The following is a 15,294-nucleotide window of genomic DNA, read 5'->3' as shown; positions in this document are numbered from 1 at the left end:
GCAGTAGTAGTGCTGTGGTTACGTCGAAAACCAGACTGGTGTTCGTCAAGAATATCGTGTATTTGCAAGTAGTTGGAGACTTGTTGGTGTACAATGAATTCTAGGGCTTTTGAAAGGACCGATAATATGCTCACAGGTCTATAGTCAGTTACGTCTTCAGGCGGTGATTTTTTAGCGAGCGGGACGACAACGGCAGATTTCCATAAGGAGGGATACGTGCCAGTCATTAGTGAGTGGTTAAATATGTGAGTTATAGTAGGTAAAATTATGTCAATTATTGTCTTAATAAGTTCTATTTCTATGTTATCTATCCCTTTGGACTTCGATTTTATTCTAAATATGGCTTGTTTAACTTGCGATGGTGTCACATGTGAAAAGTAGAAATTTTCTCTGTCAGGTGCAGGGGAGTTGTAATTGCTGTATAGTGTTCTATGTTTCCTTTCTCTGTCAATGGTATGTCCGGGAGTGGTAAAATATGTATTGAGGGAGTCGAGGGATACGTCAATAGGATGGTCGTCTCTTTGTTTACCTATTCCCATGTGTCTTAGTTCTTTCCAAGCCATAGCAAGTCTAGTATTTTTATTTAGCAGGGTATGTGCATGTCTAATTCTAGCGTTGCGTACTGACTGCGATGTTTCATTTCGTAGCCGTTTAAATGCGTCAAAATTGTCTTGTGTCGGTTGTCGCTTAAACTTTCTATGATATAGATTTGATTACCATAGGGAATCTGAAATATTTGTCCTGAATGAGTAAATTTATAATACCAATATAATGGTCCGTTATTGGACATTATAAATTTTCCAGCTAACTCATTCTTGGTTGCCAGCGTTTCGCCCTCGTGTGCTAGGGTGGGCTCATCAGTTGGTACCTAGCACACCTACCAATACGCTGGCTAGTGCATACCGTGGAGGCCACTGCGTAGGCTAACTGGAGCCACCGGCAGTGCCAATGCACTAAGAGACTTTGTCTCATCACTAAAAATTGATGCCTGCTTGGCCATCAGATGATATAGATTTGATTCCCATAGGGAATCTGAAATATTTGTCCTGAATGAGTAAATTTATAATACCAATATAAATGGTCCGTTATTGGACATTATAAATTTTCCAGCTAACTCATTCTTGGTTGCCAGCGTTTCGCCCTCGTGTGCTAGGGTGGGCTCATCAGTTGGTACCTAGCACACCTACCAATACGCTGGCTAGTGCATACCGTGGAGGCCACTGCGTAGGCTAACTGGAGCCACCGGCAGTGCCAATGCACTAAGAGACTTTGTCTCATCACTAAAAATTGATGCCTGCTTGGCCATCAGATGATATAGATTTGATTCCCATAGGGAATCTGAAATATTTGTCCTGAATGAGTAAATTTATAATACCAATATAAATGGTCCGTTATTGGACATTATAAATTTTCCAGCTAACTCATTCTTGGTTGCCAGCGTTTCGCCCTCGTGTGCTAGGGTGGGCTCATCAGTTGGTACCTAGCACACCTACCAATACGCTGGCTAGTGCATACCGTGGAGGCCACTGTGTAGGCTAACTGGAGCCACCGGCAGTGCCAATGCACTAAGAGCTGTACCTTAATTAAGGCCACAGCCGCTTCCTTCCAGCTCCTAGGCCTTTCCTATCCCATCGTCGCCATAAGACTTAACTGTGTTGGTGCGACGTAAAGCCACTAGCAAAAAAATATATATATGTATCTGTGAAGAGCACATGCCTCCATTCATTCATGGTCAAGTTTCGATGTTGACGGCTCCACAGTAAACGGGCCCGTCTCTGTGCTGGAGTAAGTGGGACGCACACTGCTGGACATCGGGCAAACAGCCCTGCTGTTCTGAGCCTCCAGTACACAGTTTGTTGGGAAATGGCAACCTCTGAGACGGCTGCAAGCTCCACCGATAATTGTCCTGCAGGTGCACTCGATTTCGTCAGGCGGTTAAGGCCAGATATCGGTCCTGCTGTGGGGTGGTTACCCGTGGTCGTCCTGATACTGGCCTACGACTAACATCTCATGTGTCTCAAAATCGTCTGCAAAGCCTGGAAATGACACTTTGTGGCACATTCAAGGATACGGCGACTTCGGTCTGTGTCTGACCTGCTTCCAGACGGCCGAGTATTCTACCCTGCAAAACGGGGTCCAAATTGCGTCGTCGTGCCATTATATTGTCACGTTCAACACGAGGCTACACTCCGCACACTATAACAGGGCAAACACAACTGAGGGAATATGGGGCGCAGGCACTGGCTGCGTTTACCTTGCAGTTACGCCGCTAGTCAAAGCAGGAGACACTCATTTCCTATACAGAGCAAACACTTAAGGTTGGTAGGTGTTTATGTCATGCGATTTGCAGTCTATGTCCTGTTGCCCTGCTTACTCGTAACTTACGCTTAACTTTTGGACACTAGTGTACATGTGTACGCATGCAACGAGAGTCTTAGCGATCTTATTATGGTGTGCTGGAGGAAGCATATTGGGTGTGAGTGCTACGAGTTTATTATTATTACTGTTCACGACTCTTGCGGTTGCTGTTCATGAACATTACCATTACGAGGTTTTACTGTACAAGTTCTTTATGGTTGCATTACTGCATCATTATGGAGTCATGGCAAGTGTATAACTCGGCAATCAAGTTCCCGATGAACAGTAGGTGGAAGACACTACATAGTGTTCTTTAGCAAGTCAGATATGGATTATTCCTCTCCGAGGAAATGCACACTGTGGGATAATTTATATGTGTAATCTGGAGGTAAAATGTTGTTGTGTACAGAACTGTGTAGTAAACATACTTTGTCCTTGTGGCAGCGTCCTCATGGGGGAAGTTGTATTAATAATTAAAAAATAATAATAAATAATAATCAAACTGGATGAAACCATAGGCCAAGTGTTTATTACTTGCTTATTCTTTGTGTAATACGACATGGTTGCCGTTATTTATTAATCCCACAGCAGACATTTTACATTGTGGATGGGTATGGCTTATTAACAGAGTATAGTGAGGTGACTGGGATTTTTTTTACTGTTATAACACGTGGTAAATAGATTCCATGGTGATGATGCTATTGTGCTAATGTATATAAGGTTAGCAGGGGACAGTCTTCTTATCCATAGGATATAACCAATTTGAGGCATAGCCTTCAGAACTATGGATAGTTGTGGTGTATAGCTTGTAGATGTTGTTTGTGTACGTTGGTCTCTTCACGTGATGATTACAGTTGGTGTGTGTCATGTTTTATTTTGTTTTGGGAGTAAATTCATGTAGTGAAACTTGTGGTAAATCGTTTATTGGTGGAGTAAGGAAAAATCTGACATGCTACCCAGATTTAATTTCAAGGGTAAACAGTAACAGGTAAGGTCATAAAGCAAGTTTGGAGCCTCGTCAGCCTGATGACCATTGCGGGAGTTCTTTAATCCTCTACAGAGTCACTTATTTCCATAAGTCTTTTGCAGGTGGCACCCAATTTCGTTATTTATATTTTATTCTAGTTACAATTTATCCATTTCGTATTTTCAATTTTGCCAAAATATTACACAGTTTGTCCTTTAATGTTGAGTAACACCCAAGCTTTTTTTAAATCTAAGAATTTCATTTTTGTCCGTATTGAACTGAGAATGGAAGATAGGAAACTTAAAAGGGTCCACCTATAACATTTTTGTATTGAAAAGGTGGACCCTTTTAAGTTTCCTATCTTCCATTCCTAACACCCAAGCTATCACAATAGAGTGAACCGTATTAGAGCACGACCGTGTCTAGATATGACGAGGTGAATCTCATTAGAGAATTATTGTGTTCAGCTACGACCAGCTGAATCTTATTTTATTTTTTTATTTTTTTGCTAGTTGCATTACGTCGCACCGACACAGTTAGGTCTTATGGCGACAATGGTACAGGAAAGGCCTAGGAATGGGAAGGAAGCGGCCGTGGCCTTAATTAAAATACAGCCCCGGCATTTGCGTGGTGTGAAAATGGGAAACCACGGAAAACCATCTTCAAGGCTGCCGACAGTGGGGTTCGAACCCACTATCTGCCGCATGCGAGCTCACAGCTGTGCGCTCCTAACTGCACGACCAACTGGCCCGGTCAGAATCTTATTAGAGCAATACTTTTTTCAGGTACGACCAGGTGAATCATATTAGAGCATTACTGTGTTCAGGTACGACCAGGTGAATCACATTAGAGCATTACTGTGTTCAGGTACAAACAGGTGAATCACATTACAGAATTACTGTCCCAGCTGTGACCAGTTGACTGTTTGTTCTGTTGGCCACACGGTTGGGGTCACGCAGCTATGAACTTGCGTCCGGGAGATAGTGGGTTAACATCTCACTCAGCAGACCTGAATGTTGTTTTCTTTTGTTTCCCATTTTCGCACCTAAATTATGGCCATGGCCATTTCCTACCCAATCCTTGCCCTTTCCCCTCCTTGCATTGCTGAAAACCTTTGATTGGTGATATCTAAAGCCATCTCTCTTCAGTTTCAACTCAGTTAATTTATAACTGTTAGGTTCTTCGGTGTGCCAAAACTAATTTTGAATAAATACATTTATAAACTGCCTGAAAAAGAAAACATATGGTAACAGAATTATACTTGAAAAGGAAACAATTTCATTAAAATAGAATGACATGTTTCATTCTTAAAAGAACATCATCAGATTCTATCAAATCATACTCAAAATCTGTAAAGATGAAAACCTACAACCCTTTTTCCGGTCAATGCCCGGGTCAGGGATGGGATGAATGAAGCCCCCAACTTGCGGTGAGGATAGGAATTGTGCCGGCTGCCAAGGCCTGCCGCACTCCTCTGGGGCAATGATTAATGATTGACAGATGAAATGAAATTATAGTGGAGAGTGTTGCTGTAATGAAAGATGAAAGGGAAAACTGGAGTACCTGGACAAAAACCTGTCCCGCCTACAGTTTGTCCCGCACAAATCTCACATGTATTGACCGGGATTTGAACCACGGTATCCATCGGTGAGAGGCCGGCGCGCTACCGACTGAGCTGCGGAGGCTGTTACTCAAAAAAATCACTCTCCCTCCCCCTTCTCTCTCTCTCTCTCTCTCTCTCTCTCTCTCTCTCTCTATATATATATATATATATATATATAAAAATTGTCCTGACTGACTGATTGATTCATCATCGCTGAGCCAAAACTACTGGACATAAAGAAATAACATTTTGGGGATATATTTATATTACATTGTGGGTGCTCACTAAGGGAGGATTTTTTTGATATTCACTCGCAAAGGAGGTGAAAAGGGGAGTGAAATTTTAAAATGAGTGTATCTATATCTCAAACTGAACAGTTTAAAAACATGTAAATTGGTATTTGGAATCTGCTTTACAAATGAAGAAACACGTATATTTTTGTTTTCGGAAAATTCCGTTGGGGGGGGGGGGGGTGAAAAAAGGTGAAAAGGGGGTTGCATACCTTTTATATGTATGCTTATATCTCAAAACTGAAGATGTTACAGTAATGAAAACTGGTATTTGAAATCTCCTTTAAAAATAAACACTTTTGGGGGGGGGGGGGGGGAATCTACTTAAAGGATGGTGAACACGAGTGACAAAGGGTATGAATTCTCAAAATGAGTATATCTCAAGAGAAAAAAAAAGTACAATGTTAAAGACGTGAAAATTGGTATTTGGAATCTTCTGTAAATGTAAAGGAACACGCATAATTTGTTTTCTGGAAAAGCACTTAAGGGGAAGTATTAAAGGGCGGTAAATTTTTAAAATGAGTATACAGTATATATCAAAAACTTAACATGTTATAGACGTGAAAATTAGTATTTTTAATCTCTTTTACCACGAACCTACTACACTGGCGTAGCAGGGGGAGAGGTGATACTCCCACGTTTGTCGTCCCAGGTGGCGGATAGGGGGGTCCTAACCGGCTTGCCAGCGGACTTGAGGGAAATAAAATACCTCTCGGGGACCAAACACACAACTCCCTGTGTGTGGGGGACGCAGATGAGGAATACACCCACGGTATCCCCTGCGTGTCGTAAGAGGCAACTAGAAGGGGCGACCAAGGAATGATCAAATTAGAACCATTATACTACCTGTAATTAGTACCACCACACAGGGAACACCATGGGTTGCTTTTACTTGCACGTAGTACCACTATGTTAGGTACACAATAGGTTTGTGATCAGTAGCGACAGTGTGTGCTCAGGATGCATTTTACAGTGCCTGTGATTCGTACCACTATATGAGCGACACCATGGTTCTGCCTTGCCTATGATTAGTACCCACTATGTGAGGAACACCACAGGATAGTGCGAGTCCCTGTGGTTACGTAATCTATAATCTTCATATCCGTATGGACGAATTACACAATTATAAGTAGGAAAGGAATTCCACCTTATCAATACTTGTTTATTATAGTTATTTACTACAGTACCGGTTTCGACCCCCAGTTTTGGGTCATCCTCAGCTGAACAATACATTCACATATAGTACATCAAGCAATGATTGATGTTACTTTGTCTGGGGAATGCCATATGATAAATGTTTAAATACGTCTAAGTGGTGTATGACAAATCAGGAACTGACATGTGAGCCACTATGTGTGACACTGCAAGTATATGTCTATAATAACATACTTGAAACTTAAAATTGGTTTGTACAACACTATCTTAACTTAAAGCTGACTTACAAGTATATGTGACTAAAAACAACATATATAAGAACACTTTGTGCACATAAACATTCGTATCTTGCTTATTGCTCAGTTCATCAGTTGACTTCCATATTTGAGTCTTTTGTCATGGTCGTGTATTTGGTTGATGCTTTTGGGCTTAAATAATATGATTTGCTTGTAAAATTATCCTGTTATTTATATAAAAGATTTTTGTCTTCATATATGTGCATAAAATAAAACACTTCTTGAAATTTAAAAAGTTCCAGGCGTGTAGATACACTGGGATAAAAATGTATATATACAGCTCGGCTGTGTGTTGAATCTTGTTGTTTTATGTTAAAATCAAATCATTTTGTCCTGTGATATTTATAAAATTTGAGTGGCATTAGACTCAAGGTAGTAGTTCCTTTCCCATCTGTAGCTGTGCGTTGGTGTTATGATTATCTGTGGAAGATAAGATTGAGTATGAGTGATATTTTATATTGGAGGAATGACTAAGGATTGTGCAAGCTAATTTAACAATAACTAGACATGAAAACCACCTGTCTTACAAAATATATGGAAAACCCACGCACACCTCAAATACATTTAGAATAGATTCCATTCACCCCAGTACACACAAAAGAGCAGCATACTACAGTATGATACAAAGAGCATTTAATATACAGTTAACAAAAGAAGATTTAAACAAAGAATTACGACTAATTCATAACATAGCTAAAAACAATTGATACAAGAAAGAAATGGTAAACAAAAGTATTCATAAAATAAAATTCCAACCCAAAACTAAATTAACAAAAATAGAAAAACCCAAGAAAGATTACGCACTATTTACTTTCAATAGTGTACACATATATCCCATAACCAATGTTTTTAAAAAACAACTTAAGAATAGCATTTAAAACTACACACAACAGTACCAATATCATACACAACGTTAGGACAATCAACAGTAATAATAAATACAACCACTCAGGTGTATACCATATTAAATGCAATAACTGTGAAACAAGCTACGTTGGACGTACCAGTAGGAACTTTTTAACCCGTTATAATGAACACATAAACTCTGTAAAACGCAATAATTTTTCCTCAATGGGTCAACACATCGAAGATTACAAACACAGGTTCACGAATATCGAAAATGACATGCAAATCCTGAACATAAACATAAACCCCAACAGAAGAATTTTACATCTTTCTAGATCAATATACTAATGCTAATTTCATTATAAATGAAATCACAGAAAAAAACTAACATCATTTTCAATACAGTCATCCCCGCTCTAAAAAATGGTTACCTTAAGAATATCAGTAAACAAAACATGACACGCGACAGAACCACCGAACGACACGCCATGCTCCACCCCTACCCCCACAACAGCAACTCTCCCTACTCCTCTCCCCCTTCCCCTCCTAGCAGGCGGTGTGAGCCCAAGATGAACACAAAGCAGTACACAGCGAGCTCTCATATCAAACGCAACTCAACCACGCCAACAATAGTAAGTACATATTAAAATTAGTACACACAATCCTCAGACATTCCTCCAATATAAAATATTACTCATACTCAATCTTATCTTCCACAGATAATCTTAACACCAATGCACAGCTACAGATGGGAAAGGAGCTACTACCTTGAGTCTAATGCCACTCAAATTTTATACATGTCACAGGACAAAATGATTTAATTTTAACATAAAACAACAAGATTCAACACACAGCAGAGCTGTATACATACATTTTTATCCCAGTGTATCTACACGCCTGGAACTTTTTAAATTTCAAAAAGTGTTTTATTTTATGCACATATATGAAGACAAAAATCTTTTATATAAATAACAGGATAATTTTACAAGCAAATCATATTATTTAAGCCCAAAAGCATCAACCAAATACACGACCATGACAAAAGACTCAAATATGGAAGTCAACTGATGAACTGAGCAATAAGCAAGATACAAATGTTTATGTGCACAAAGTGTTCTTATATATGTTGTTTTTAGTCACATATACTTGTAAGTCAGCTTTAAGTTAAGATAGTGTTGTACAAACCAATTTTAAGTTTCAAGTATGTTATTATAGCATTATACTTGCAGTGTCACGCATAGTGGCTCACATGTCAGTTCCCGATTTGTCATACGCCACTTGGGCGTATTTAAACATTTATCATATGGCATTCCCCAGACAAAGTAACATCAATCATTGCTTGATGTACTATATGTGAATGTATTGTTCAGCTGAGGATGACCCAAAACTGGGGGTCGAAACTGGTACTGTAGTATAATAATGATAATAAACAAGTATTGATAAGGTGGAATTCCTTTCCTATTCATAATTCCCTGTGGTTAGTCCAGTTATGTGAAGAACACCATAGGTCTGTAAATAGCGACACAATGTGCGAACCACCATAGGTCTGAGTTACATGTGCGCATTACATTACCTGTGAGTAGTACCACAATGTGTGGAATACCGCAAGTCTACGCTACTTTTGATTAGTACCGCAACATGACAAATACAATGGTTCTACTTTCCTAGCGATAAGTACCATTATGAGGGGCCAATGACCTGGATTTTGGACCCATTTAGACTACAAGCATCATCGATTCAGTATTGTCCTTTAGAAGCAGTCCCTTGGTCAGTAATACTATTGTTTACCACTAGTTTCTGCGAATGTGGGGCATTGCGGGTCGGATCCACTGATTGTTTTAACTTCATATCCGTCCATTCATTCTTCATCCTCACGTTTTGAATTCTGGTCAGTGGAGGATTATGGATTTTTAATTGTCCTTACATTTCGTTTCATTTTGTGCCATTAGGGGCCGATGACCAAGATGTTAGGCCTCTTTAAACAACAAGCATCATTATCATAATCGCTTTTAAAAATAAAAGTAACATGTATTTGTTTGTTTGCAGAAAAAAGCACTTCAGTGGGAGGGGGGTGGGGGGTGAAAAGGACTGGAAAAAAGGGTTGAATTCCTTTTATGCAGATAATTATATCTCAAAAACTGAAAATTATATTTGGAATCTCCTTTAAAAATAAACATGTATTTATTTGTTTTTTTGGAAAATCTACTTAAGGGGTGGTAAACAGGAGTGACAAAGGGGATGAATTTAAAAAATGAGTATATATCATAAATGTAACAGACGTGAAAATTGGTCATTTTAATCTCTTTTAAAAATAAAAGTAACACGTATTTTTTTGTTCTTTGAAACTTCACTTAAGGGGGTGGGGTGGGTGAAGAGAAATAAACTTAGTTGAATTCTTTTTATGGGGATACTTATACATCAAATACTGAAGATATTACAGACATGAAAATTGGTATTTGGAATCTCCTTTAAAAATAAAAACATATTTATTGTTTTCGTAAAATCCACTTAAAGGGGGTGTAAAAAGGACTGAAAAGGGGTTGAATTCTTTGTATGAGGATACTTATATCACAAAAACGAAGGATGTTATGGACGTGAAGATTGGTATTTGGAATCTCCTTTAAAAATAAAGAAACGTGCATTTTTTATTGGGGGGAGGAGGGAATCAACGTAAGGGTGTGTAAAAGGTGTTGAATTCTTTTTATTAGGATACAAATAAGAAGTGGACTTAAAACTATACACCGCTGAGGGATTTCGACTGGAGGATGAGGAATGATGACAAAAATATACGTTTATATAAAACTGTTTGAATTATGAAGTTTTTTTTTTTTTGCTAGGGGCTTTACGTCGCACCGACACAGATAGGTCTTATGGCGATGATGGGATAGGAAAGGCCTAGGAGTTGGAAGGAAGCGGCCGTGGCCTTAATTAAGGTACAGCCCCAGCATTTGCCTGGTGTGAAAATGGGAAACCACGGAAAACCATCTTCAGGGCTGCCGATAGTGAGATTCGAACCTACTATCTCCCGGATGCAAGCTCACAGCCGCACGCCTCTACGTGCACGGCTAACTCACCCGGTAATTATGAAGTTAAAATGTCAAATGATATCCTAGGTGTTAAATAACAGAACGTTTGAAAAAAATGTAACCCCTCAGAGAGTTAAAAGGGGGTTAAGACCCAAAAACAAATATATATTAATTCCTTCCTTCGAATGGTTTAACGTAGGAAGACAAATTCCAAATAGCAGTATATATTTTAAATCCTATGTGTGAAATAGGAAATATTTTTATTTTAAACACTCAACCACCAAAGTGTCAAATGAGGTTAGCTCTGTAAACTAAATTATTCATCCCTCCAAAACCATTTGGCGTACAAAGTTGTAATTTTACGAGAAGGGTTTTTCAAAATATTCACTCCTTAAAGTATTCATTCCTCCATTACTGTTTAACGTACAAAATCAAAATTTCACAGATTGGTCGCTTTTATATCCTAGATGTTAAATAAGATATGGTTTAAAACATTCAAATTCTTCTCTGTGGGGTTCAAATGAGTGTTAGATCAAAAAATAAATAATCATTTCCCCAAAACCATTAGTTGACGTACAAACTGAGGGCATAATTTACAGGCTCGGCTGACAGTGGTCTCTCAAAAATGTAAAACTTTGAATAATAACTTTCATGTTAAAACTGTAGCAGAACACGGTTAATTTGCTTCTTCTTCTTCTTCTTCTTCTTCTTAAGCCGTCATCTCCAAACAGAGGTAGACTATCCACACGGCCAGCTCCGATCTTGACGTTGCAGCCATGCCATGTGGATTTATTGGAATATCTCTCAGGATCTTTAATGCAGTGGTTTCCCGTTGCCTTCTGCATCCTAATGCCGTTGACCAAACTGGTTCCGCCGCCTTTGGGAACAATTTCATGTCCCCAGGACAATAGAGTGTCCTTACCCATACCCGCTCATCCACTCTCAAGGAGACTGTTGGCACTTGGTATAGGGGATCTCCTTATACCGGGAGATAATCGCTCCCCTCATTCGTTAGCCGCCTGCATATAAAATATTATTTTTTCGTGCAGTCGTTGCCCCCTCTCTACCGCGGGGAGGTGAATGTCAGGATTTCACCGTCATTGAAACAAGGACTAAATGGCATTTCCTTGTTTCTCTGGTTCTTTAGAGAGGGTTATCTTGTTAGTTATTTATAAATGTGCAAACATTTATGTTCAAATTCTCTTTAAATTATTAAAACTTAAATCCTGTATAACACTACCTGTATTCTATGCTAGAGGGCAGAGAAGCGAGGACTTCATCAAGGTAAGTTTGTAATTTCAATGATTTAAACAGAATTTAAACATAAATATTTATACATTTCTAAATAATTTTGAGGGTGATTTGAGAGAATCTGGTGATGTTCTTTCGTGAACGAAATATGTCATTTTATTTTAATTGTTTCTTTTTCAGGTGTAATTCTCTTTTTCAGCTAGTTCATAAATTTATTTATTCTAAGTTAGTGTTGGCAGACTGAAGAACCTAACAGTTATAAATGAAAACCTTTGATGCGTTAGTGCAACGTTAAACCACTAGAGAAAAACAAAGGCCGAACAGCCACTTCAGGACATTAATATTTCATGTTTTTTAAACCAGTGGTTCTCTTTTGGAATTGACTGGTTACTTTCTTGCATGTTTCACAGTTTAATTTCTTGTATGGTGGATGTTATATTCTTAAATATGTACTTGTAAAGAGAGATTGTGTTTCATTTGCCTTGCTCCCTGCTGTTTATCAGCATGTGTGGAGCTCTTTTAAACATTAGCTGTTGATTTTGTAACAGATATGAGAACTCCTCCTAGCTATGAGTACAACACACAAGCATTAATTTGTGTCAATTTCTATATTACAGGCTGGGGTTATCAGTGTTCCTCATCCACCTATGGTAACCCAGTCAAATCAGTTGGGAACATCAGATGCAATGGAAAATATTCCCACAACTCTGGACTCCTCTTACAATGAACAAGAAGACACTTCTGCTATCTATGAAGAAATTCAAGAAGATCCTCAAATCTCAAATGTTCCTAGTGGTCCCCCACCTCCACCCCCTCGTTTTGATATGACAGACAATGAAGAAATAGCAGCATATAGTTCTGTACCTATGACATCGCCTCCTCCACCTCTTCCTCAGCGGCAGCTTCCTCCCACTCCTGCAAGGCATCAACCGCCCCCTCCTCCAGTTCCGGAGCGGACTCCTCCCCCTCCTGTGCCGTCCCGAGCCGGAGTACCTCCTCCGATACCTGCTCGATCGGCTCCTAGTCCTCGCAGAATGGCAAGTTGAATGTCGTACCTACAGGACTGGTAGCAATTGTTCATTAATTGCATTCCATGGATACGTTGCAAAATATACTATACATACACTGTGGTACTATCCAATGGTCAATATATGTATATGTGATGTGTGCTTTGTTTCTCTTTCTCTCTCTTTTCTGTTTTGTTCCATTTGTGAACAACTGACCCCAGTGAATTCTCAACAATGGTGATGCATTTCCATATTATCTTGTATATTGTTGTTGCCATCATCATCAGCAGCAGCAGTAGCAACATTATCATCATGAGACATTCACTGAGATTGTGAAGTAAGCAAGTGGAAAGGGAGAAAGGAATCATTATATATGTATATTTGGAAAAAACACACACTGAAGTTGTTAATAATATAGACAAAGATATATATTTATGTTATGTAAAGAGTTCTAGTTGGCAAAGTTAGTGTTGTCTGTTATAATGTAACAGATGCTATATAATCTTGTCATTTCAGTTTGAACGTGAAACTAGGCATGAGTAATGTTAACCATGTCTTATTTTAAAGGTACTACTAGTTGCCTTCTATGATAATGTTTAGGGCCAGTGACCAAGATGTTAGGCCCCTATAAACAAGCATTATGATATTGTTTTTAATGATATTATTTTATAGTAATATTAGGAATTATTAGGAATTGAAGTCCTGCAATAAATTTGGATAAACCAGAAAATTTGTTAGGTTGCATTCTGGTTTCAAAATTTCTTGTGAGAAGATGGTATTGGATTTCCCCAGCTTTGTTTTGAATGCAGGAGAGGAGTTTATAAGAATTGATGGCTTCAGTTTCCAATGGTTATTTAGATGGTACTTTTGAGAAAGAAATTGGAAATGGAAAGAAAAAAGGGGGGTGTGGGGAAGACTCTTAAAAGTCCCTCCTGAAATACTGTGATTCATTATATTGCGTGCAGAGTGTCTCCAACAGGCAACAGGTTCGAGAGCTGTTAGTGTGTTCTAAAACTACCACTATCATTATACTTGTACTTGTTTTTGTATACCCGAGTTTGCAGCTACATTTTTGATTTGCTGGATGATATTTAGATTGTAACCTTCATTATTCTCAAACTGTTCAGGAGATAATGGCTCCATAGTACAAAATCTTCTAGAATCTTTTATGTGGCTTTGAATGCTTACTTGTTATAATTCTACCACAGATATTTTAATTTTTTTTTTAATGATAAGCTACTACACCCTATCCCCACCACCTCCATCTCTGCAGTCCATGTTGTGGGTCTGCCCAGCCAGATGGTGTGCGGATATTCAAATGTCGCTCATTTAGCACGACCGAGCTCAATAGCTGCAGTCACTTAAGTGCGGCCAGTATCCAGTATTCGGGAGATAGTGGGTTCGAACCCCACTGTCGGCAGCCCTGAAGATGGTTTTCCGCGGTTTCCCATTTTCACACCCGGCAAATGCTGGGGCTGTACCTTAAGGTCACGGCCGCTTCCTTCCCAGTACTAGCTCTTTCCTGTCCCATCGTCGCCGTAAGGCCTATCTGTGTCGGTGCGACGTAAAGCCAATAGCAAAAAAAAAAATCTTTTAGCACGACACTACCACAGCTGTATTGCTTTGTTTTCTTGGCCATATTGGCTGTCTCTTATGTCGGACAGCTCCTTCTAAGCATAATTCTAATTAGCAGTATTCTTTCAAGTAGGTCATATTAGAAATATAAATGAAATAATTATGACTAGCAGTTTGCAGTGTGTGATATACAGGGTGAAGCCAGCAAATGTTTGGAGGTTGTTCAGGGATACCTTCCGAGTATACTGGTGTAAGGGACCCGTGGACTCCGGTGGCTCGCCGCAGGGTAATCATGTAATTAAAATTATTCTGTTTGTTACCTCAGTTATCCTTGTTTCTGTGAAAATACCTTCATATCGGTGAAAAAGCCCGTAATATGCAATAACCAAAACATAAAATGCAAAACACAGAGTAATGCAACAATCCTCAGACAAAACACGCACACTTTTGTCACAGTGTGTTCAATCTATCAGTGTTCTGTACAGTACGTAACAAATGCAGAACTGTTCCCTTGCAGGTATTGTTCAAAATGTTGACCACCACGATCACGGCATCGTTGGCTTCTGGCACGTTACAGAACTCCTGCGGGACAAAATTCCAAAACCCCGGCATTTATTATTTTCAGTGCAACTAACTGGGGCAACAAACAAAATGAAATGCAGTTACTCTGTAATGAGCCACCTGAGACCAGGGTTTCTGATACCAATGTACTCAGAAGGTACCCCTGAACAAACACCAAAAGTTTGTCGGTGATGATCAGCTTCATCCTGTATTTAATTTAAAATGAATGAAATCGTAACATCAAGGAAGGCACTGTTTCCTTTGATATGACAAACCATGCGACTGTAATCTGTGATGGGGCAACCTGTTTCTTTAGTCATATTCAGGAAAAAGTGAGAGATATACACAAGTAAGTACAT

General features: G+C 39.1%; 1 protein-coding gene across 1 annotated transcript in view; it reads left to right on the top strand.

Annotated features, from left to right (window-relative positions):
- Synj (synaptojanin) overlaps positions 1–14,040 on the top strand; it is a 427,286-nt gene extending 413,246 nt beyond the window's left edge. Inside the window, exon 22 of the mRNA XM_068226016.1 lies at positions 12,410–14,040. Coding sequence (XP_068082117.1) covers positions 12,410–12,838 — 429 coding nt within the window. The 3' untranslated portion in view covers positions 12,839–14,040. The remainder of the gene's footprint in view (positions 1–12,409) is intronic.
- Positions 14,041–15,294: the final 1,254 nt, after the last annotated feature.

This window comes from Anabrus simplex, chromosome 2 (assembly GCF_040414725.1).
Source record: "Anabrus simplex isolate iqAnaSimp1 chromosome 2, ASM4041472v1, whole genome shotgun sequence".
Taxonomy (NCBI): Eukaryota; Metazoa; Arthropoda; class Insecta; order Orthoptera; family Tettigoniidae; genus Anabrus; species Anabrus simplex.
Note: the sequence above shows the minus strand (reverse complement) of the source record. Positions and strands in the feature narration are given on the sequence as shown.